At 38.0% G+C, this 26593-nt stretch overlaps 1 protein-coding gene across 4 annotated transcripts in view; it reads left to right on the forward strand.

The window, feature by feature from the left end:
* Positions 1–26593, forward strand: part of Pclo (piccolo presynaptic cytomatrix protein) — a 293606-nt gene that overhangs the window by 237765 nt on the left and 29248 nt on the right. For 3 of the 4 annotated variants that reach the window (XM_013350428.2, XM_013350430.2, XM_026784683.1), the window contains 5 exons: positions 1293–1473; positions 3055–3249; positions 4422–4604; positions 20204–20345; positions 25131–25198. In XM_013350428.2, the coding sequence (XP_013205882.1) occupies positions 1293–1473; positions 3055–3249; positions 4422–4604; positions 20204–20345; positions 25131–25198 (769 nt within the window). The remainder of the gene's footprint in view (positions 1–1292; positions 1474–3054; positions 3250–4421; positions 4605–20203; positions 20346–25130; positions 25199–26593) is intronic. The other variant, XM_013350429.2, reaches the window with a different exon arrangement.

The raw sequence follows: 26593 nt of genomic DNA on the forward strand, positions 1-26593 counted from the left end.
TTCCCACCAGCAATGGATGAGGGACCCCTTCCTCCACAGCCTCTCCAGCAGAGGCTATCATTGGTGTTTTTGATTTTAGCCAATCTGACAGGTGTAAGATGATATCTCAAAGTTGTTTTGATTTGCATTTCCCTCATCGCTAAGGAGGTTGAGCATGTTATAAAATTTTGAAGTTTATTTAGTGCTTTTAACTTAAATTATATGTGTGTACACACTCACACATGCTCTATGTATGTGATTTCCAGGAAATCTGAAGCTTACACAATCCCTTCTTGATAGGGACTGTCTGTCTTGCATGTGTTGTCTCTGTAATGAGAGCTTCTTTGGGTTGAAGATATGCTACCTCTTTCCTATCCAATCCACACCACGGAAGCCTTCCTTTCAGAGTCTTTCCTAATTCAGCCACTAAAACTAAAGTTGATTGTATGCAGAATTATTCTAAATAATAGGGTTGTATTTGGTTTACTGTCAAATTTCAAAACATTGGCTTTCTGAAGTCCTTCTAATTTACTCTTGTTTATACGACCCTAGGTCATATATCTATATTATTTATTACTCATTAAATCTAAGAAGCCAGTGGCTGTAAAAACACAGTATTTGTGTGTGTCCCATTAGGAAAGGAGGGGTGCTAGGTAAGCCATGACCCATCAGCAACTGGTATTTAAAACACTAAAGTGCGTTTTAGATTGGAAAAATAAGCTGATAATGGCAAATTACTTGTTCTTTTCATTCTTTGATCTTGTCCATCTTCCCATTAAAATCATACATTTCTCCTAAAGTAAAAATTATTTTATAGAACATTGTAGGGAGGGCTTTGGACCTTCCCCAAAGCACTGTGCCTCACCCTCTCTGAAGAGTAGATGGGGGTGGGGTGGGGAGGTATGAGCAGGGAATGGGGGGAGGGCAAGGAGTGGGAACTTGGATTGGTGCGTATAATGAAAAAGGATAGTTTGTTTTCTTTTTTAATAAATAAATAAAAGAACAACCAAACCAACTTGTGTTTCATAAAATGGTTGGCTTATGACTCTGATCTTTTCATGCTACCTGAGTAAATTAGGGAAGAGTCAAAGCAATTATGTAGTTTAGTTTAGCCACACATTTATTAAGCATCTCAGTATCATAACTGAGGAAGAACTAGTCAGTAAGTGAAGTGAAGTGAGGAAGGTAGCGTCCCCACCCTTAAGGTGGTGTTTATCCATCTGGTTACATCCTTAGTGTGTTTTAGGTTGTGGGAAAACTAAGCCTATTATAAGCTCAATCCACGTTCTTTCCTGCTTCCTTATCCTTTCCAGGTGTTGATCGATCTATCCAGCACGTCTCACCTGGACAACACTCCTCGGTGGTATCCACTGAAGGAACAGACTGAGAGCATTGACCACGGCAAGTCTCACTGCAGTCAGAGCAGCCAGCAGTCTCCAAAGCCCTCTGTCATCAAAAGCAGAAGCCATGGTGTCTTCCCTGACCCATCCAAGGGTAGGAGGCATTTCAAGTAGAACGTGGTCGTTTGTCTGTTTGGTCAGTCAGTACCTTCTTGACTGTGAGTGGCTCTATGCGTGATATACATTGTCAATTTCAGTTCTGTGGGGAAATTAATGTGACATCATGAAAAGAATGTTTTGACTTAGGAAGAAAGGCGCTGTAAACACATATCAGCACGGACTCAGGTGGAAACTTCACCATTCTCATTGCCTTATTTTGTAAAAATGAGCCTGGACTACGTAAGATAGTTGTATCCATTCTAATGGAATCTTGGAAAATTCACTGAGTTATTCCATCAAACAATATAAAATTTCCTCTGGTATGTTGATGAAAAAACATGGCCATCATTAGTGTTAGTTGTATTTCTTTTAAAGGTTTGGATCTCCGAATTCGCATACAGTCAGTCTACAAACAAAATTTGCATCGTATTTTTACTTATCCTATGAAGAGCATTTTTCTCATGTCATCAAGACAAAAGGCAATTCAAATTCTTCAAGTCTTTCCTGGATGTTGGATTCCAATTAATTTTTAATTTGAATCATGATATTATACATGGGATCTGGCACTATGCACAACATTTTTTTTTCAAGACAAGGTTTCTCTATGTAACAGCCCTAGCTTCCCTAGAACTAACTCTTGTAGACCAGTCTGGCCTCAAACTCACAAAGATCCTCCTGCTTCTGCCTCCCAAGTGCTGGGATTAAAGGCATGTGCCCTTGCTGCCCAGCCTTATTTTTATTGGAAAGAGTTTTCCTGTTATTTTTTAACAACCTTTTTACAGCATAAGACTAATCCTCCTCATAATTGATAAATTTATCAATCTATATATGATAAACATGTGGTGACCAGATACATTAATTATTTATAAGGGTTAAAGGCAATCAGTGAGCACTCCTTTCTTCTGAGAGTGCTTTTGTGTACATCGGATGAGGAGAGAGTGTGTGAAAATACTCTAGAGGAGGAGAAGCCGAGGTCACGTCTCAGAGGCCATGGAGTTAATGTACCTGAGAACCACTGACTACAGAAACCAGACTGACTGCAGAAAACAGAAGATGATTTATGTCTATGTTTTGTATTGGGTTTGGATTCCACGTAGCCATTTCAACTTTGCCGTTCTCAACCTCCTGAAAGATGATTAGCATAAAAATCTCATTCTCCCTCTTGCTCTGGAGCATACCTCTCTGCACCCGTACCTTCTCAGTTTCCTGAGACAATGAGTTGACAATACCTTCTAATCTGGTCCTGCAACTGAGGAAATGCATTGTCTTCCCAACCTCTGTGAGAAAGAGCAGAGCAGCTGGGGAAGGGGCAAGCTGAGGCAGGCATCCATTGCCTGAGGCTTCTTACAACTCATTCCTGATGAATGAGACCCTTTCCTAGTCTCCTTTCCTGAATGGCTTTCCACATCTTAATTGCATTACTGTATGGTGTGAAGTTGCATAACTGACCCATGGAAGAAAAACATTAATGTCCATCTTGGACAGTTTCAAGTTATGTGTGGACTAGACTCTAACAGTGGGGGGAGGGGGGACACGGGGAACAACTTTAACTCATGTTTTATCCTTTTGTAACCAGACATGCAAGTTCCCACCATTGAGAAATCCCACAGCAGTCCTGGTAGCTCAAAATCATCATCCGAAGGCCATCTCCGATCTCACGGACCATCTCGCAGTCAGAGCAAAACCAGTGTCACTCAAACCCACCTGGAAGACGCAGGGGCTGCCATAGCCGCGGCCGAAGCCGCCGTGCAACAACTCCGCATTCAACCAAGTAAAAGACGCAAATAAATTCCTCAGCATGGCAGCTTAATGTCCATCTGTTGCCTTTCTCTCCTGCTGTCCTTTCCTGTTTGCTTTCTGTCTTTTGGCATCCCCTGCTCACTCTGTTCTCTGTCCTTTTGTCTGTGTAAGAACAGTATCAATACATAAATATGCTCCCCCCCCCCTTTACTTTTTTCTTTTTCTTTTAATTTACGTAGACAAAACTGGCTGTTTCTCCTTTGTTCCCACCATCTCTCCAACCTGGCTCATAGTACTTGGTAGTCATGTCTGTAAGTTTGCAGGCAAAGCAGTGTTGTGTGTGTGTTTGTGTGCACTTCCTTCTCCTTTAGAATACAGGAACTACAAGCACAAGGGACTGCCAGTTTTCCAGCATTATCCCCACAAAAGCAAGCATGGGGACACACATACATATTTAAGTAAGGTCAATAATGGGATACTTGGACCAGGAAACACTCAGCATTTAAGCAGATACTTAAGGAGACCAATAGTCAAATTCTAGAACCCAGGGTAAAAAGCCATTTGAAGCAATGTTTGATAACAGGATGTGTGGGGAAAGGAGCTAATATGTGAACCTCATAGTCTCCTGAAGAATGTACAGAAATCCGTATTCTCAAAAATACGTATTTTTCATATGTATATAAGTTTATGTGGTGAGACAACGTGATCTCATGAAGGGGCACAATCTGGTCCATTCTGTTGGGTCACACTTTGTACAGAATAGCAGCATCTGTAGATTATTTTTTTTTCTAACCAGTGAACTGTTTTCAAAGTCAAGAAGTGCCATGTCTAGTAGCTGTTAGTCCATTAGAGTCTCGCCATTGACTCCTCCTAATTGATGAGTTTTCACATTGTGACATCTTCTGATACAGCTCTATAAGAACCCAAGTGCAGATGTTTCATGGCTGAGGTGTGCTGCCACCTCCAAGAAGCGTCCGCCAGGGAGTAGAGGCAGCTTGTTGTTTCCCTCATCTCTCTGGTCATCATTTCCAAGGAAACAGCCAGTTTTTAATCCCCTTCAGTGCTGTGCATGTGGTGTCATTTTGGCCTTCGAAAACATGGTTTCAACCAAACCAAAGCACACTTGTGTTTGCATGAGTAACATTGAAGCTGGTTCCATCTGAGGATACACTCTGGGTTTCCATTTCACCCGCACTGCCACAGCGGCACCTAAAAGTGGGCAGTGTAATCATGCCAGGAAGCAGCACAGACACAGCATAGCAGGCGTGCTCCCCATGCAAAGAACTCAGTCTGGTACTCTGCCTCCACCAGCCAATGGCAACCAGGACCAAAGCCAGCTAGCCCTCAGGAAGGTGATGTCCGATGGACCAGTCAAGCCAGAAGGAGGTGAGCAGAAAGGCCCTGTTCAAAGCACACAGCAAGAATGTCCCCCCAAATGTTAAGGCTCTCATCCTTAATTTTTAGGGATTGTCTAATGAAATCTGTTTATCCCATTTTTAATGTGCTTTTGTGGGCATGGCATTTTAGGATTTCATCACCATGTAAGTCCCAAGATCGGTCTCATAATATATTGACTACAGTGATTTGTATTTTTCTATGCAGGGCATCTTTTGACTTTTGTTGGAAAATAGTTTAACAGTATTCATATTGCACAATGGAATGCATGCTACTAACCTAATCTGTTCAAGCATGACTACAAACTATGTTGCATTGTGATAAAAGTTTACACTGCTCACAATTCGAGTTAGCCTACCAGTTGGAATGTAGATCAGTTTTTGTTGACTATTATTTGTCGTGTAACTTTTGGAAATGCTTTAGAGGAAAGCGAAGGAACAATTGTTAATGCACTCATTCACCGTGGCACAGAGAACATTCTCTCCTGAGCCTACAAGCAGACATCTGTGCGTGTTTCCTTAGCTGTTAAGTGTATCAGCTGTGTTGGGCATGTGAATATCCAAGTGCCTGTGTAATAAATAAAGTCTCTTTATTTCATTCATAAACTACTGGGTTCTGAGCCATTGTTATATGATACATCATAAAAATCAGTGTGTCGGTTTGGGTTTTATTGTTTATCATTTAGTCCCTTTAAGTAAGATATGGCCACCGATACATGCTAGTTAGAGCTATGGTGACAAAAACATTTGGGAGCATAACAGAGTTTCACACTGGAAACAACCTAAGTCAGAAGGGAAAGCTTTACAAACTCAAGCAGAGCTTGCATGGAAACATAAATGATCGATGGAGTTGGCCTAGTAGGTACCACTTTCACTGCTCCTAACTCCCTCCACCCCCTTGTCTGGTCTAGTTGACAGCCTTTTCAGGTGTTTGCAGAGAGGAAGGTAGATCCCACTAGCCCTTCCTTTGAATGTGCAGTTAACTTTGATGTCACAGCTATAGTAGGAACAGAGAAAACTGATCACTGTGACTCTCTTGACCCCAACATCTGGAGTTTTCACACAAGTAAGAGTCACTGCCCATGACAGGAATCAAACTAGTGTTGCTTTAAATTTTTTCTCCAATTTAATTCATAATCACATCTAAAACTAACTTATCTAAAATTGGCATTTTTCTTAAATAATTTCTACTCCTGAAATACTCGATTTTGTATATGCCTTTCGTTCTCTTATAGAATTTCTGTTTGTTCTTAGAAAATTCAAAGCATCTACTGTGCCTCACACATGCCAGATATGTGAGTGCAATAGATGCTTGGGGCAGCAGAGAGGCAATCACTGCGGGCCTCTTTAGATTTCCAGATGGCTAAGGAAGCAGATAGCCAAAGCACAACTCTCACTGTGTGTTTTTCAGCTCCGTTTAAAGGCTGACCCCAGGGAGCAATTTTCTCTTCCTTGTTCGTCTTCCTAGAAAATTCTCAACATACTTAAAATGCGACTGCTTCCCAGGCATAGTGCCCCATGCTTTAATCCCGACACATAGGCAGTGAGTTCCAGGACAGCCAGGGCTAGATAGTGAGACTCCATTACCCCCTAAAAGTTAAGGAAAAGCAATTCTACTTCATACCTTTTGTGCTATCAAATAACTGGGGTTTATCTCTATCTACTCATTGTCTTACTTGAGATACTATACTGACTTTAAATGTCAAAACAATCATATTTTTGCCTTCTTTTTTATATTGCGATTTAGTTATTACTATATAATTATTTGTAATATTGTCATATTTTAATCATAGACTTGTTCTTAAAAATTGTATAAAATTATTTAGCTCATTTTTATTTGAATAAGACTCAAATATATATTTACATTTAAAGTACTATAATTAAATTGGAAGTCACTCTTTATTGATTTCAAATCAGAAGAAAAGCTAAGTAACTGTATTTTTCTTATTTATTTTGTCCTAATCAATGACTAAACTCTGTTTTCTAAAATATACATATACTTTCCCTGTATCTATCTATAAGTGTTATATAATACAAGTAAATAATAATTCTGCCCGGTCTTTATCATAAACATATTATAGAATTAAATTTATGTAAATTAAATATGATTTCATTGGTCTGGTGAGTAAACTGACCAGAATTGTGAATATACAACCAGCTGGCCAGACCCTGCTCGCTCCTCCACTTTCCACAGAGGTAGAGGTTGGACTTTTATGAGCTTGAATAAAACCCCGTCATTTCAGTCCTCCTAATGTAGATCATAGAATCCCATTGCACTCTGAAAATAACAGTCGATTCAGACAGTTCTTAATGCTGTACAAAGTGTCACATCATCCATTTCTTGCTTTATCACAAGAAGTGGATGAAGTAGACATTCAACTGTTCTACCCTGTTCTGTGGGTAATAATCGGGTGTCAGCGGGTGGGATGCTGTGCACACAGCTCGAAGCTATCTCTATAACCCTTGTCTGTGGCTGTGAACTATTGCATATTCTAAATGCAATAGTTCCTTTGAAATCAAACTTTCTCATTCTAAACAATTGTGATTTACTTCTTTATTATCACTGAACATCTTATAAATTGTTAAAAGTAGCTAGAATTGGTAGCAGGAACAAGGTTGACATTCTTGACCTACATGATGCTGCCTCCACTGCACAAAGCCCAAGGGGCAGCAAGCCATAGCTCTCCAGAGGAAGCTGAGTGTTTATCTACAGGTATCTCAATCAAAGGTGACAAAAGTGTCCCTAAAGAAATTTTCAGATATTTTTATAAGCTTCTCATCAGAGTTATGCTTGAACTAAGATATGGAACAGCAAGGGTTATACAGGAAGCCAATGGAATTCTTCTCTCCTTCTGGAGTTTAGTTGCAGGCAAGGAGATCTGAAAGGGGGCCTTAGACAGATTACTCCAAATCAGCCCAATGCCAAATAACAGATTTGTAGCAAGAAACCTTAGCAAGCGCAAGTGTTATGTTAATTTATTTTCCTTCCAGTTCCCTTGGTTGAGCATCAGCTCTACTGTTCTTAGCAGCCAAGAAAGAAAGGTTACTAAGCACTTTGGGTTACTTTTATTTTTACCTTTTTTTAATATAGATTTTTTGAGTCGAGGTCCTGCAGAGAAACCATATAATCCAGACTAGGCTGAGATTCACTATAGGTCAGGCTGGAGTATAAAACCTCACCCAGCTCCTTACTATACAGTTTTGAAGATTATACCTAAACTCAAACAAACATCAACATTTTTTAACTCTGGACAGTTGCTTACTTGACAACTGATTACTGGTTTTGAGTTGCAATTTACAACTTCCAAACATTTTTTTTACACTAAGATTTGAAGTATGCATTTTAGGTTCAGAAGTAGATAGTATAGGGTAAGTGGACGTATCCTTCCTCCAAATTAGCAAAGTAAGGGTGATTAAAGTGATTGAAGAGGAGATTGTGAAGACACAGTCTTACATAAGAGATAAGAGATAGGCTTGATAGTTTCTTGGTGTGCCCCAGTTGTCTGAAGAAAGTCTGGAGCTACATCCACACATGGCTGCTGGAGATACCACTGTCAATAAAGCTCACTGTGGGGTGTTCCATGGCGTGGGAGTTGCTTTCTTGGAGAGGTGGTAGTGGGTGGCTGGTTGGAAGAGGTTGGATTCTGGGAAAGAGGAGAATTGATGGTTACACATGTTAGTAGATAACCAATGTCTCATTTTTTTTCTGGCCCAAATAAACAATCACAGAAGGGATTTAGTGTGCTCTATTCTGAAAAGTACAGGGCCCTAAGCAAAGTAAAATCGAAAGCAAGACAAACTAAATGGCCATTTGGGGATTAAAGTTGTCTTAATATTGGGTGTACATGGTTAATAAATTAAAATTTTACATTCTTCAATCAATGTATTTGTGTAAAAATAAAAAGTCATATTTAAAAAATAAAACCCTTGGCAGTTTGAAATTATAGGAAAATTGACAGTACAATCATGTGAACAGAGTAAATACTCCCCTGTCCCAAAACAGTCTAAGAAAGTCAATATTCAGGCTATTGAAAATGTTCACCTTTCAACAGTGCCTGTTATGTGTGGTGGGGGCATTCTTTGTGAAAATCAAAATGCTTTGGGGGAGTTTCCTCATCTTCTTAGAATGATTATATGTGTATTTTCAAATATTTTGTAAGCATTTAAGATTATTGTCAGAAGGCTCTGCTATGCGTGTAGAGTCGCAGCCAGTGACCGTGTAGTTCTGACCGTATGATGATAGCCTTATTAATGAGCTTTCCTTCCTGAAAGTGAACACGTGATTTCCCATCAGTGGCTATGTTTGTTCTTTTCTAGTCATAGTTATGGGTCTCCAATGAACCATTCACATGATTTGATTTGGTCAACCCTGGGAATTTATTCAATTAATTTCACAGGACTAGCAACATCCACTGGCCTTAAGTATAAAACTACCAAAACTTGTTTTCAATGTCGTTAAACCTTAGTGTGCTGAAGTCCTAGTTTTAACAAACAAAGACTCATTAAATATTCTTACGTCTATGACAAGCAAAAATCATGAAACCAAATTTTAAAATACACATTACTTTACCTTGGACTTGGGCAAATTGGCTTGAAAACATTGATCAGGCAAATAAATGAAGGAAAGAATCATGGGACTTAGAAAGCATAGTCAAAACACAATAGGTTCACTAGTCAACCTAAGATGTGAACATGGGCCTAAAGAGCTTTTCATCTGGGAGAAGAAGCATGGAACCACCAAGGGAGAGGGAAGCAATTGCCAGAGGCACTATTAGACCACCTAACAATAGTTCCTAAATCACATATCAAGAACCCATGAATGACTAGAAAATTTTACTACTTTTTATTCCATTGGTCTAGATGAGAGGAGGTGTAGGCGTGAAATAGGATGAAAGGGACCTTCATAAACATTGGACCATACTGCCACAACATTAATTTTTCTTTATTGTAGTTCTGTGTGTTTATATATAATTGAAAAACAAGAAACTATAAAAAATTTCTTGAGAAGATAAAACACCAGAAATACAGAATTTAGTTGGGATGTTGATTTTGTTAAATGTATCAAGATAAGTAATATAGATATTATTATGGAGCTCATATTTATATGAATTCATGCCCACATTTTCAGTATGACCAAGTATACTGAAAACGCAGCCAATAAATTGGTAGTACTTTGACAGAAAAATAATTAGCAATTTTACAAGTAGTGAAAAGCAGAAAAAAGTTAAGCAACATACATAATAAAGGTCACAGGAATGGATGCCTTTCTTAAAAATGCAAGAAGGTAAAATAAACATTTGTTTTATTTGTTCTTTAAAAAGGCATAGCATCAAAATCTGCTCTTCCTGCATTGAACAACTCAATTTCAAAACCATACACTACCTAGTTATGTAAGCATTATTTTCATTTGATAAACAGAAACTATATTTCTATAACTCATTGACTCAAATTTCTTTCAATATAAGCAAATCATTTATATGTTTTTAATTTTAAGTTGTTTTCACGTGTTCTTATTAATATTATTTAAAGTAAATAACTATTAGGTTAATATCACCCGACTCTTAATTTATATTTAAAGGGCTTCACATAGTGTTTGATAATAATTTATATTATTTATGCCTTCCAGTTACCCTGTTTACTCTAGGTTTTTGTATGCTATAAAATAGTTGTTTTGGTTTTCTTTTGTTCAAAGCAAGGAGAAAAGTCAAGCCTTTATGCTAAATGTACTTTCTAGCTCAGACCATACACTAGTTGCTAGAATCATGTCACTCTGGATGAAACCAAGTTCTGCAGACACAAAAGTGAAAGAAAGGCATCATTCAATGATTAAGGCACATGTTGGTACCTGATGGTTGACGATCGTCAGGAAAGCTTTTGCTAAAAGGTATCAGTTTGTGCCCACAATCAGTACTCATTTCATTACTGAATCTTCTCATTGATATCATCAGTCACCAACAAAGCCCCAGAAATTTTTTTCATCACTGTTTAAGAAAAGTCCAACATACATGTTAAAATATTAGTTTTCATTTTCATTTTTTCTCAAGTATGCAGCTAAGTTTACAATGGCTCTTTAACATATGTTTTAGGAATAATGTCAATCCATTTCAGGTTTCATAATTTAGACTCTGATTAATATCAATATATTTAGCCTATATAAATTCAAGTACTTTTAAGCTCATTCACATACTGTGTTTTGATCAAAATCATCCCACATTCCTTTCTCTAAAATCCCTCCCATATCTCTCCACCACTTTCTCTAAAATCCTTCCGTATCTCTCCACCACTTTCTCTCTCAACTCCATAACTCTCCTTATGCTTTAAACTGACTGGGTATAATTAGTGGTGCTTGTGTGTGCGTAAATGTTGGACTAACTCCTAGAGCATGAAAAAAAAAATAGCTCTCCCTCTTCCAACAACCAAAAGTTGGCATCTCAACAAGAGGTGGGACTTCATGAACCATGTCCTGCCAATTATTAAGTAATTTTTTAATATTAGAATCACAAGACCAAAGTGTATAAGACTGACCAAGCAAGTGTGTACACACAGAAATATTTTTTATACAATAAGCAACAACAGGATAATAGCAAGGCCTTCCTCTCAAAGCCTACTTACCTAATTTGTCTAATTTTCTGTGTCTTAGTTGTTTCTACTACATTTCAGGACATCTTTTTTCACATCTCATTTAATACTAATTTATAATTATTAAGGGTTTCAAAAAATATTTTTTCAATTTATATAAAAAATTTAATTTTTCCCTGGGTATCAATTGGATTAAATTATAACTATATATTCATATTCATTGCTTCCACCTCCTGAACTCTGATTGGTCAGTTCAGCTGCCTATCAGGTCGTCTCATGCCATCCCAAGCCCAGAATGGCATGACAACGTGTTATAACAGTAAACAATCATATTTCTGTTTATATCTTGAAAGACAAGTGTATCATATTTATTGCTCATGTTACATATTAAAAATATTTGTATTAGCATAAAATAGTGAGAATGAACATTATCATCTTGATTCTTTGAAGAAAAATGGAAGAACATGTGTTTATGGCCAAATTGTGCTACAAATGAGTTCTGGGCCACCCTTACCTACAGACTGAAACGCTCTCAAAAAAAAAAAATTACAATAATAAAATGGAGTGAAAAGAAATGCTGAAAGTTTCCTACCATCTGATACTGAAGGAGCAGAATTTTCTGATATCCATTGTTACTCATATCCATATACATATTTGTTTAAGCATGTTACATTTCGGGACATCTTCAGGTTGGGTGATACTGCAGCAAACAAAATAGACAGAAATCCCTGTCTGAAGCCCTCCCATCCTAGGTAGTAATATTTATTAAATAACCGATTTATCAGTATCTGGGAAGAATTGTGATATAGGAGAAACTACGTTTTCTCTAAGCTCATCTGAAATGGAGATTGGTTTGTACTCAATGACCTGAGTCTATAGACAACCAAACTTCATCATGTTTTGAAATATCTGGAAATAAAATTCTTTGTAATATTTTTGTTATTTATTTGAGATTTTTGTGTAATGTGTTTTGATTGTAGTCACCCCCGCTGACATCCCTTCTCAGATCTCCTTCCCCATCAACTCTGTGTCCTGTTTTTAACCCCACCGAAATCAATCTGTGCCGCCCAAATATCCTTGGATGTGTGCTTTTCCACTGCAGTAAGATGTAACTTAGCAGGACTACATTCTCAAAGAACACTGACCCTTCTTTTCTCGGAAGATACCAGTCGCCAGTAGCTCTGGAAATACGTGCGAGGTTTGCTGGCCAGGTCTCTTCTCTGTGCTGGAATTTGATCTGGCTTGAGACACTCGGGTTTGTGCACAGTCACAGCCTCTGCAGTCCGTGTGCACAGCTGCTCTACTGTGTCCAGGATATACGCTTCCCTGTAGTCCTGCACCGACCTTGGTCATCATCCTCTTCCTGCCCTTTCCTCAGCAATGGTGACTGATATTTGTCCATCAAGGGTTGATTATTCTTTAGCCTCTTACACTATAGCTTGGCCTGTTGTGGGTCTTGTAATAATCACCAGCTACCATAACTAAAATTTTCTTTGAAGAAGGTTAAGAGATCCATTAATCTATGCGTACAATTATAAATCACTAGGAGTGAGTTTAATGCTATGTTCATTTAGTAAAATACACTAGTAAAAGGTACTGGCCCAGCTCTGTGTCCCTATCATACTTTTTGCAATCCCCTGGAGCCAGCAACAAAGAGGACAGTAATTGACAATAATGTCTTTTAAAATTTAGAAAAGAGGCTAGATCACCTGGTTAAATTTGATAAATACATATGCATTTATCAAATATTCTCTAAGCTTCCTTTTTACAACCCTTAAATAAATTTAAACAATGTGGAAAAGAATATTTGGCGTTTGCTGTAGTATTATCCGCCTCCGTTTATTTGCTATTATTAATTTATTACTTCCACTGGAAACTTACTCCTTTATTTCCTTTGAGTTGAATTTTGGGCATTGCAGGTTGCGAGTGTGGTAAACTGCTCCCCCAGCATGTATGAAGGTCTGGGTTCGATCTGTAGAAAAACATACAATTCAAAACAGGCCGGAGACCAAAACAGCAATCACAGCATTAGGATGTGTGAGGGCGGAAGGATCAGAAGTTCAAGGTTGTTACTCTTGGGACCTTGTTAGCTTAGCTTGAGGTTCATAAGAGCCTTTCCCAGATATAAATAAATGACTGATAAATTGAATTTCATGGAGCAACCATTTGTATTTCATTTAAGGATAACATCTTGGTTATTAAGATATTTATTATGACTGTTTCTAAAAGTATTTTCCAATCGGTTGAAATACTATCAAGTACTTTCTTTTTTCTGAACATTTTTTCCTTTATGCTTATCAGTTATTAGAAAAACATGTAACGCAAGAATATTGTCAGTAAAACACAAAAAAGGTAATATTTCTCCTTCACACACAAATCAAATTAGTACTGAAAAAAGTAAGAGTTACCCATGAAAGTGAAACTCTTTAATAACACCTCTTCAGATCAGTCTTTTATAGATAAAAATATTTATTGAATTAGAGCCTTAGTTAAAAACCAAAACTTCCCATGATCTAGTGTGGTTCATTCTATTTAGTTGAATGCACCTAAAATTATAATTAGATTTATTCAAGATAGCTGAATTGACTTTCTAAATTTTATTTAAGGTATCTTAATCAAACTTTATTCCACTATTCAATATAAAAATTTAGGGCTAATTAAAAAATGTGTTTTGGTTTTTTTTTTCATTTCAAACCAGTTCTGAATTAAATGCTTCTCAGAAAAGGAAGACAGACTTAAAAGGAAAATTATAAGATAGAGGCAATTATTGTAATATCTTAACCATTATGTATAATTTATATAAGAAAGGCTCCTCCATATTTTTTTTTTTTTTTTGGTTTTTTCGAGACAGGGTTTCTCTGTGATTTTGGAGCCTGTCCTGGAACTAGCTCTTGTAGACCAGGCTGGTCTCGAACTCACGAGATCTGCCTGCCTCTGCCTCCCAAGTGCTGGGATTAAAGGCGTGCGCCACCACCGCCCGGCCCTGCATATCTTGTTATTAAGTTAATTCCACTCTCTTTTGCTATGTTAAACACATTACAGAATTACTTCTGTAATCCAAGGGGAACATGGAATCTGTTTCTATAATGATTAGTGGGCATAGGAAACACCTGCAGATTACGGGTACTACTTGATAAAAAAAAAAAAGATAGCAAATTGATCATTGAAATGCCTTGAAAATTTCGTTCATGAAGTCAGCAAGTATGGAAAGGGGGGGGGACATATGAACATGATTAAGATTGTTACCAACTCCCCTCTACAGTATCAAAGGAGACTTTCTATCTGCATTTCCATCTTTGGAAAAAGCTCTGTGCATGTGGAGTAACCTTAGTGTCTCCATGTCTCACAAGGAAAATGGCAGCAGAACTTCATGGATCATGGTTTGCGTAGTGATATGAACACACACCAGTCATCTGTATAGGAAATACTGCGAATGACGACTAAATAGCCAACTAGTAATTTTGCTCTTTAAGGATGTTTCAGAGACATCCTTACTTCAATTGCTCAACTCCAAGATTTACATGTGATTGAGTTAGGTGTCAAAGATATTTATTTTCAATAACTTTCCTTGCAAAACCAAGGGACGTGTAAATACTCCTGTGAACATCAGTGTGGAAGTTTTCTGTGCTGCTTTCCAGTTCAGAAACTAGAAAAAAAAATGTTTCCAGACTTGGAAACAAACACACACTGAAGTTAACTTAGGAAAGAGTTGCCTTCTAAAATATAAAATGTAATATCTCTCCTTAAATTAATAATCCTGAACTGTAAAGGGAAAATACTCAAATATGTAATCAGGCCAAGTTGAAGGGGAAACAGATTGAATAATGCCAGTCATATTTAGACTTAAAAGCTGGCATTTTAATTCTATATTCAATGAGCATTTTAGAAAAAAAAAAAACAAACTGAAAATCCCTTCAGGAGAGTAAGTCCAAAACTAAGAGCAGCAGTAACGTGGGAGGAAGGGAGGTTAAAGAAAGGAAGGGAGGGCGGGAAGATTGGAGGAATGGGGGGAGGGAGGGAGACAGGGAGACAGAAGAGGAAAGAAGAAAAGGTCCCTAAAGTTAAAACCCACTGTATATATACACATAGCTTAAGATAAACAGTTCCGTTATATCAAACTACTGTAATAAACAAAATAATAATCGATTCATTTCTTGTAACATCAAACATTCCTAAAGCCCTGCAGACTATTTCTATAAAGAGAAGATTTCGTGTTGAATAAATCAAGTCATTCAGGAACTGGCTGCAAGCTGCCCGGATCAGGAATTATTCCAGAAATACTGACACATAGCTCTTTGCTGCGCGCCCCCCCCCCCCCCCCCCCGCCGCTGTAAGATCAAATGATACAATGTCCCACAAAGCGAGGCTAAGTTTAGACTAAGTACTGAGTTCTAAAGTAGCCAAAGCCCTCAAGTTTTTTATATGTTTGTTTGAGACAACTAGATGCAATCTTAAAAGGGAACTGGCAACTTTAAATTCTCCCATTAGCTGTGAGATATAGTCAGTCATTAATCTTTACAGAGACTATTTTTCCTACAGGGAAATGATGGCTCAAGAGTAGGTGACCCTTAGAGGTCTTTTTTGTTGTTGTTGTTTTGGAGTTTTGGGGTTTTTTTTGTTTTTTTTAATTTATTTATTTATTTATTAAAGATTTCTGTCTCTTCCCCGCCATCGCCTCCCATTTCCCTCCCCCTCCCACAATTAAGTCCCCCCTCCTCAGCCCGAAAAGCAATCAGGGTTCCCTGCCCTGTGGGAAGTCCAAGGAACCCCCACGTCCATCCAGGTCTAGTAAGTTGAGCATCCAAACTGCCCAGGCTCCCACAAAGCCAGTACGTGCCGTAGGATCAGAGACCCATTGCCATTGTTCGTGACTTCTCAGCAGTCCTCATTGTCCGCTATGTTCAGAGAGTCCGGTTTTATCCCATGCTTTTTCAGACCCAGGCCAGCTGGCCTTGGTGAGTTCCCAGTAGAACATCCCCATTGTCTCAGTGTGTGGGTGTCCCCCTCGCGGTCCTGAGTTCCTTGCTCGTGCTCTCTCTCCTTCTGCTCCTGATTTGGACCTTGAGATTTCTGTCCGGTGCTCCAATGTGAGTCTCTGTCTCTGTCTCCTTTCATCGCCTGATGAAGGTTAATATTCAGGAGGATGCCTATATGTTTTTCTTTGGGTTCTCCTTATTTAGCTTCTCTAGGACCACTAATTATAGGCTCAATGTCCTTTATTTATGGCTAGAAACCAAATATGAGTGAGTACATCCCATGTTCCTCTTTTTGGGTCTGGCTTACCTCACTCAGGATAGTGTTTTCTATTTCCATCCATTTGTATGCAAAATTCAAGAAGTCCTTGTTTTTTACTGCTGAGTAGTACTCTAATATGTATATATTAACGAGCTCCTGAAGGCCTGGGTTCCACAGCCGCAGGTAGTCCCACAATTTGGGGAGCTCTCTGAGAACAGTGCTGCCACCATGTGGTAGCTAGGGTGATAGCGTTGCATAGCCACGTCTCCTGGAGGGGGCAGGGCATCCAACCAAGACAAGCAAAGGACCACAGATGTGCAGAGACAATACCATATTTAATTAGGATTAGCCACCAAGTAGTAATAAAACAAGACAAGCTGTAACCATAAAACAGCCAAAGGCAATGGCAAAGGGAAAAAAAATAGTTTTAAAGAGTTTGTATTGTCCCCAAGAAGGTAAAACATTTACCTGAAACACCTCCCCAATAACCGCGTATCAAGAAGGAATGGGCCCTTCTAAGATGTTGCCCTGCGCACAACAGCAAGTGTTCCCAGAATGCGTGCAATATTCAGTCTTTCCTGCAGTGGGAACCTTTGTGATCAGTATCTCAAAACCAAAGTAGATATCTCAAAATGATTCCAAAAAAAAAAAAAAAGGTGGCGTTTTTTAAAAACTTCAATTCTCTTGTGAAAGGATCGTTTTACTCTGCAGCACACAGATGCATACCTCCTTGTACAGCATTATATGAATCCCGAAATTCGACTTCAAAGAGTTGGGAGGAAATCAGATGTAGACTATTTTGTGATTCCAAAATCTCAAACTCGTGGAAGACCAAGCTTTTAATGTTTCTGTGTTATTTCACTGAAAATGCAGGAAAACAAAGAGATATTAGACTGAAATCAAATTCGAAGCTCTCTGTCTGTATACCAGGATAGGAAATGAACAAGTCCTAGCAATTGTGCACATGATTGTGACCACACACCACCACTATGCATAGTATTTTCTTTCATCCAATGGGAATATTTATATTTATACTATTCATGGTCTCTTATGAACGTTTTGCTTCACAAATCTGTGCCTTTCAGTACTTAGTATATTAGCACACAAATCTATGGTTTCAGTGTTTAGTATTAGCACTTAATACCTTGACTCGAACCCTTTTTTGAGTGCAGTGGAATTCAAAATCTAGTCAACTGATTATATTTTTCCACATTTGAGGGGATAAAAATTGTCCTTACTTATTTTAATAAGCTATAAAGATATGCTTTCAACAGGTGTCTTTGGCAGAGAGAGAGAGAGAGAGAGAGAGAGAGAGAGAGAGAGAGGTTGCATATTAATTAAGTCGAACCTCCAACACCAGAGAGAGGAAAATCTTCTATATCAGTTCACTTTTAATAAGTGATATGCATAGTTTCTTTAAAATACACCATAGATAAAATGAAATACTGCCTGTAAATATGGCATTCTTGGTGTTTGGTTTAGGAAAAATCCCTGGCATTGATATTCATTTGTTCGTTCATTCATCAAATATTAGCTGATCACTCTTCAAGGCCAAATATCTAAGGATCCAGCAATGTGGCATTAATGTAACAAATATCATTCCAACTAGAAAGTGACCATTTTCATGAATGATACTTTGATCATGCATAATGGATCCTCCAGATTTAGGAATTGTTCTGATGTAAAGGAAGGGGAACACATGAAGCCCATGGTACTTGAAGTTGACATTTATAAGTAAATTGAAGTTACTATAGAGATATGTCCTTTAAGGTAGCAATTCTGATATGCAGTGTACTTGCTCTTAGATAAAAATCATTTTAAATTATTTTCTATTAACTCCCTTTGAAACCAGTAAAGACAGTTGATTTGAGGAGGCTTTATCTAACAAAATAAAATTAATGTTTTTCTTTCAGTGTTATACTATCTACTATTAAAAATGTAATGGGTTGGATTATTTAATGTCAATTCAAAGCATGACAACTTTCATTTGTCTGAATTAATGAAATAATCTGAGTCATTATTGGTTGATTATGCAGTTTAATTGGTGTATACATATTAATAATTTAATATTCTAGTCATGTTAACTTTGTAGTTTTAATTATGCACTTTAAAATACTTTCTTTAATACTAGATATGCAATCTGAGTTTCTACATAAACTGAATAAAAGATTTAGCAAATATTAGAACTATTATTTTATGCAGATATAGACTTACGTAAGTAACTAGTATTTTATTGGTGACTACCGCTCTGACCTTCTTTTAAGTAACAGTTTGCATTTTATAAGCATCATCTATATACTGACTTGCGTTAAAAATTCTTTCTTGCTCCCCTCTTCTGACGAAGGAATTCTACCATCATTGGAACAGATATGAAATAATTGGATAGCTTGTGAGAACATTTTATTGCTGTAATGGAACAAGGCGGTGTAAAGGAAAAGTTAAATTCTTTGCAAGACCTGATAGTAGCTATCTTGCCTGCCCTCAGTGTCCTGTACAATTTCTTTGAGTTTTCATTTTATTTGACTATATTGGTTAGAAGTCCTCCAGGCTAAGAATCATCATGTTTAAATATTACCTGTAGAAATATAGAGATAGATCTCTCAATATGAAATGATTATCAACCCTTCACCCAGTAGCATGAGCACATTCAACTGAGAGACTACTGATGGAACAGGGATGTGCGTGTTGAGAAAGGGGTGCTAAACACTCCTGTAGTTTAGAACACATATAGACTTAGAATCAGATCAATTCATTGTCGAATAGCAGGTACGCTCAAAGACACTAATAAACAGCCATAGACTGCTAATACCAAGAAAGAAGAGGTGGGAGCTTGGGAATTAATATCCCGAGAGGAAGGAGAGCAAACCACTGGGCCCCTGTTTCTGGCCGGTCCTATTCTCTCTCTTTTAAGGTCATCACTGTGATGGCATTGTTTCCACACACAACAGCTCGGCTTTAGGAGTCTACCGAGTAAGCACAGACCAGGAAGACGAAAGGTCACTCGAGCTGGCAAGGGATACTTATCACGGGCTTCAAGTAATTGCTAAGTGCCTTCCGCCTCCCAAAGTTGGAGCAGACACTGCCTTTCTTCCGTTTCTTCCTTGTGCATGGCAAACCCGCCCCTTCTCCTTTCAGTCTAGAGCTCTGCCAGACGCCAGTGCTGTGCTCCTGCTGCATAATAGCATAATAGACAGCACAGATCTGTTTATGTTTCTATGGTTTGTGGACTCATGTATCCATAACTGAAGCTCGTGAAAACTGAAACAGGTCCCCATATCAATCACAACATAGCTACGGGAAAGAAAGACCTTTCCATTTAAAAACAGAAATGCCTGGAGAGTTGGTAGAGCCACCTGTAAATATCTATTCTGATATGCATTTTTCCCTTCTAATGAGACTATCCTGTTACTATTAACATGAAAAGTAATTGCCTCTTTAATTCTGTTTCCCAGCTGCCCTCTTGCTTGCCATAATACTATTGCAATGCTGTACGCATAGCAAAAACAGTGGAAGAATGACATACTACTTAACTAAGTCTAAAGATGGGAATGTTTTCCCATTTTCTCATATGCAGTTTAAAAAAGTGAAGGAATTCTATATTGCCAGTGTAAATTACTGGCTAAAGAAATGAAAAGGAGAGGCAGGTTGAAGAAGAGAGAACGTTTTGACTCTGCCGATCCTGTCTATGAGTATTGCACACATGTGTAGTTTGACATTTGGAGATAAAAGTGAACTTCACTTGTTGACTATGGTGTTGGCTCTCCCCACGTCATGCAGCCAAGCCCGCCAATCACCGGCCTGCAGAGAGCTCCGTGTCCACCGGCTCCTCGGGCAGCAGCGTTGGCAGTGGGTACAGCGTGGACAGTGAAGGAAGCAGCTCCGCGCCAGGGGAAAGCAATCTACTTCCTATCCCAAGGATGTAAGTGGTCATTTTATAAAACAGACAGAAACTACAATTTTAACAGCATCGTGAGTAATTCATCCTTAGCATTTCGCGGGAGAAAAACAAGGTGATCCAATTCTGAATCACGGACCTTGGACATCTAAACTGCCAATGCCTACGTAAGAATCAGTTGTCCAGGCACAACTGGATTGTCTCAGATAATTCTAAAGATGAACACAGACGACTAGTATACTGACTTTGTCTGCGCTGCCTGTGTTTACCATAAAAGCCGTTGAAATAGTAACTGAGCTAGGCCAGTCTGGAGTGCAGAGCCGCATGCTCATCACACAAAGACCAGACACCAACCTTGATATTTGACATTAACACAGATTGGTTGTTTTTAATTAGGAGAGATTTCACATTTGAAGAATTCATAGAATCTTTGAAACAGATGGCAAACTGGGATAATCGTTAAGCCTTTTCAACTCTAAACCTTTCTGCAGTTAGAATGGAAGGGTTTGGAGTGCTTTTGCGATTTCTAAATTTATTCCAGAAACATTCGTTCTCTGGGAATATAGCTCATTCATGGTATGTTAAGCCTCATGACAGCAATTTTGCAACTCATATACAAAACTAAAGCAGATTATGATAGAATGGATTTAGATGGTTTGTAGATTATGTCAGTTCCAGTTTCAAAATCTAACCTGGCAGACCTTTCTATTCCTTTCCATGAACTATAATCTTGGGAGCTTGGAAGCCCGGCTAGGGTATCCAGAGCTGTAAGTAGGCCACAGCTCGCAGAGCCCAAAGGCTGGTTTTATAAGAACTTTAAATGGTGACTTTTGCTGTTTTTAATGTTTAAAGGGAGGCTATTTCATGACACGTGAACAATATACAAAAATGACCTTTTATGGCTGAGCTGTGCTGGACAGAGCTGGTCTTGTGGGTGGACGTCTGTGTTCCCCCCCTCCTTGCTTTTGAGCTGCAGGGCACCGTGGAGCTGCTGTAACGTACAGCATCTGAAACGGCTCTGATCAGGACAGTTATGAGTCTTTTCATTTTCTCCAGTGCTGGGAAGTCTTCTTAGGCAGTGGGATTTATTATTTTCATACAAAATATTATGGAAACATCCCATTTGATCCCTTCAGTAATTCTAATAGTTAGGTACTGATTTATCTGAAGAAGGTAAAATAATAGGGAGAACGGATTTTACACAGAATAATGCACTGTTTATGGCTTTCCTTACAGCTTTCCAACCTAAAGGAATTCTTGTTCTGTTACCAGTTCATCCGAGAGGTTTTTCTTATATGACTTTATCTTAGAAATTTAGTTTGTGGGAGAAATGAGAGTGGTTATACTTAATCAGCTCTGTTTGCTGAAAATCATTCCTAAAAAGAATCCGCTATCATTAACATTTCACTTCTGATAATCTTGCTGGAAGAAGCAACAGAATTTTAAATGAGTTCATTGCCTTTCTCTCTACTCTGTGAATAGCTATTTATGGAGACTGTACAACAAACAAAGAGTCTAACAGCCTTCTGTTCTGTCTGGACCTTTCAGACTATAGAATTTAGTGAAAGTTATAACTTCCAGAGAACAAATCATCTTACTTCCTCAGGGTCTGTCTCGATGTCTGAGGTGAAAAGATTACCATAACCCCATTTTTTTTCTTATTTTGTGCCTTTCTCAATAAGCAAATATCTCTCAATATTGTGTAGAGACAATCATTTTACAGTTCGGACACAAGACAAGTCACTGCACGGCCTATGTGAGAAATAGTATTTGTTCCTTCTCTTCAGCGTCTCGTGTCCCATGCAATTGTTGTTAGACCTGGAATAAGTGTTTGATAGCTATAGATTGACAGATAGCTTGGGCATTCAAGGTACAGCGTCTGCTATCTGAACTCTCTGAGATGGAGACGATTTGAGGAGAACTCAGAAACTTGGCTGCTTCACACAGACACAGCTGCATTCCCTCGGAACGCCACTGGGCCCATGTGCTCTGAGAGTTCGTGCGTTCCTCAAGGTGGACTGCCTTCCCGTTTTGATGCTTTTTCTTTAAAACAAAGGAAACTCAGTTTTCACTAAAAGCCAAGACTATTTTCAGGTATTATCATTAAAAATAAACATGTTGACTCGGATCAAATTTTAATTATTAAGGCTAATAAAATTGTAACAATTTTGATAAACTTTAACAGAGCACAGAGATAGCATTTCTTCCACACTCTGACCTGCAGTACGGGCAGTCCTGATGCGACCCTCATCCTTTGCTGGGTTTCGTCCAGGAACACGATACATTCTGTTTTGTTCTCCCAGCATACACACTGCAGCTAAGCCCTAAGCTTTCCTTCCTCTAACAGTAACAGACGGAGGAGCATTAGTTTATTAAACCTAACTAATGTCGTCTTAATGAAACAATTACACAATCTGATGCTCATCAGGAAATACAGCCCAGTGGTAGAGAATTGCCTAGGCTCAGTCTTCAAGCATAAATGAAGTTTCATATGCTGCTTAAACAGGACTATGAATTCATATAGACCTCTAGATATGCAGATATATATTTCCTAACATCTGTATGCATGAATACATACATACAAACATACACACATAGACACAAATGTTAGCAATTATATAATCTGCATGCACATGGTCCTCAATCACTAAAGAGAATTTTGTGCTTAAATGTTTGACCTAAAATTGTTAAAAAAAAAAAAAAAGGAACAATATAATGGTTTTGAAGATAAACCAATTTATAAATTTACATGTTTCTTTTTTGTCACATACAGAAACATTCCAGATTCCTTTCTGGAATCGGATGACAAGAGGATCTTTTTAAAGTGGTTTTTAAAAAGAAATAATTAGATTCTTAAGAAATAAGAGTAGTTACAATTTGAATGGATCCAGGAAATACAAACCATTTTGTGGAAATAAGAATTGTTAATAAACATTTCTGTATCAGAATTACTATCTAGAAGGTTGCATATAAAGGCATTCTTTGGTTCATGCTTCCATTTAGCATGTTGAAGGTGTGAAGGGTGTGTGTGTGTGTGTGTGTGTTTTGTTTTGTTTTGTTTTGTTTCGTTGGTGGTGTTGTTATTTTAAGTCTCACCATGTAGCTTTGGCTGTCTTGGAACTCTCAATGTTTGTCACGATGACCACAAACTCACAAAGATCTGCCTGCCTCTGCCTCCTGTGTGCTAGGACAAAAGTCATTCACCACCACAACCAGTTCATGTTTGAGTATTATTCTATCGTGTTGTGATGGAATCTAAATACATTCAAAGGTGATTGCAGAGCCCGCTGAATGTCATGAATCCTTTCCTCAGGCTGAAACAACAAGACGCAGCCACAGCCTGTTATCCAGCTAACAATCTACCATCACCGTTTTTAAAGGACTGTGAAGTGTTTATCCAGTTGGTTTGACCAAAGCTTTGAGGCCGAAACTAAAATTAAGAGAGGCTTTATTGTTAAATTCAGTTACCAAGTGTAAGCGCATTATCTAATTGTTAATTCTATATACATATTGAATATTTATAGTTACTCAGGCACTGAGCCCAAACTTCATAGGATCCTCAATTAACACTGAAGTAAAGACTTTCTCACTTGACAAAGGTCAAAAGTCAAGCTACCGTGTGACCTCACAGTCCTACAGAGGATTTTTGTTGTGTTGTATTTTTATGGTTTCTTCTTGTGTACAGTACATCAATTATTATATTCCTCTCTCCATTAGCTTCTCATCGTCTCTTTATACTGTTTACCTTCTCCTCAACCATCTCCTCCCTAACCCCACCAGGGACGTTTCCAATTTTGTGTGTACGAGTCATGTAGGTGTTCACAGTCACTATGACGTTTTGACAGCAAACACCATATTATATCCAGAAGATAACATCTTATAGTATTCCTTCATGTCTTCTGGCTCACATAGTCTTCCTACCTTTCTTGAAGTGGGTGAAACAGATATTTCTTTTAGGGATACGTAGTCCTTACTGTCAGTACTTTGAGGAGTTATGAGTTCCTGCATGGACCATGACACACTGCTAAAATTCACTTTTAATTTTTGATCGATGTCCACGCCATTCCCCATAATGGCCATACTGATCGAAATTCCCTAAATAATGTGTTAGCCATCTCTCCTCACCACACCCTTGCCAGAATTTGTTTGGCATGCCAAAACATTTATACTAGAGGAATGTAATAACTCACTGCTGTTTTGATTTGTTACCTAATGCTTAGTGGTGGTAAATTTTTTCATGTACCACTTGTTATATCATCTAGGAAATAGCTATTTAAGTTACAAAACTATTTCCATGTGTTATTTAATTATTTGCCTGCTCACTAAAGAACCCATAACACTTCGTTATGATAAAGATATCGTTCCTTCTTGAGTTAAAAATTAAATGCAAGCCTACATGTTTAAGGACACAGGTATGTTTGACTGGATTTGGCTACTGTGTATATATACAAATTTTGAAGAACTATGTAGTCTTTTAATGTGAACATTTTAAGTTGTTTGTTTATTGAAAGATTTTCTATAACAGGGGGAATCTAAAAATTTCATGAGTTCAATTTTTATAAATGAGTTTATAAATAAGATGCGTTGATTTCTGTGATATTAAGTTTAGACTGACTAGGAATAATAATGAAGTTCCCATTCTAAAATTAATGTGACATACCATAATTAACAGTTTGCATATTTGCTTTTCAAATCATCCGTAGTTGACTCTGAATATGTAATGTTATTTTGTTGCTACAAGCCAATTTTTTATTTATTTTATTAAAGGGACCATAACTAAAGATGTCATTTTTTTTCTCGTTGAAACAGAGGAAAGATGGGACAGAATGGACAAGACCCTGTGAAGCAGCCAGGAATGGGGGCGGCAGACACAGAAGGTGAGTGGCTTTTACATTATTGAACTGTGCCGGAACCTACAAGGGGCACTATAAACTCGTCTGTGTGGAATGACAAAAGCACCAGATGGTAAGCCAGCATCGAAGGAGTAAGAGTAACTTTGTGTTTATTAACTGCTTGTCAACTTCCTCAACTTTACTTAATTATTCAGTACCGTAGGGTACCAAATATTTTAGGAGGGTCATGGGGATGATGGAAATAGACTCAAAACATCAGAGGATACAATGGAGGACACAGGATTCAACCCGTGCAACTACCGCCTGCTGATGATCACAGAGTCCAAAAACACAGATGGGTGAAAAAATCTTCAACAAATGATACTGGAAAATAATATTCACATGAAGACAAATGAAACTAGATCTCTCTCACATCTTGTATGAAAACTGACTCAATTACATCAAAACCCACAATATGAGACCGGAAGCTTTGTAACTGTCAGAAGGACCATGAGGAGCAGTGTTAAGGTCCAGCTCTGGGCAGGGGCTTCTGATGAAAAGGACCCCAAAGCCAGGAGGTTATATCGAGAACTGTCAAATGAGATTTCATGAGATTTAAAACCTTCTATATATCACAAAGGAACAAAAATCTAGCAGGATTTATCTCCATAATACATAAAACTTTAAAACCGTAAATGATATAAAATACAAGCACCCAAAGTAACTTAATAAATCAATAAATGTGATAATAAAAAGAATAATTGATTCTCACCTGATAAAGCAATACAAAAATATTCAATATCTTTAGCCACCAGAGAAATGCAAATAAAAATCTCATTGAGTTTCCTCTTACCACAGTCAGAATGGCAGTCCATCAAGAAAAGAAAAAGCAGCAAATGCTGAGTAGAACATGGGACAGTAGGAAATGCTTGCGCGTTGCTGTTGATGACGTAAATTAGTCAAGCTACTATGGAATCAGTATGGAGATCCTGGAAAACTAAAAGTCAAACTATCCCATAATCTAGTTATACCACATCCTAATACATACTCAAGGGATCTAAGTCAGCATATCATGAGGCCCATGTGTATAGAAACACTATTCAAAATAACTAAGTTGGAGTTGACCTGGGTATCTACCAGGAGGATAACACATGAATAAATGCGGTGTACATCCATGATGACTTTGTATTCGGTCACAAAGGCGGAATAAATCTCCCTTCCTGGAAAATAGATGCAGTTGGAGATTTTCACATTGAACAGAACAACCAGATGCTTAAACACATATATAACCTTTTCTCTCATTTGTGAATTATAGATTTTTATAGATATAATCACACATAAAAAAGCCCACAGAACATGAACAGCTAAAGGGAAACTGTGGGAAGGAAGGAAGGAAGGAAGGAAGGAAGGAAGGAAGGAAGGAAGGAAGGAAGGAAGGAA

Source organism: Microtus ochrogaster, chromosome 26, assembly GCF_000317375.1.
Source record: "Microtus ochrogaster isolate Prairie Vole_2 chromosome 26, MicOch1.0, whole genome shotgun sequence".
NCBI lineage: Eukaryota > Metazoa > Chordata > Mammalia > Rodentia > Cricetidae > Microtus > Microtus ochrogaster.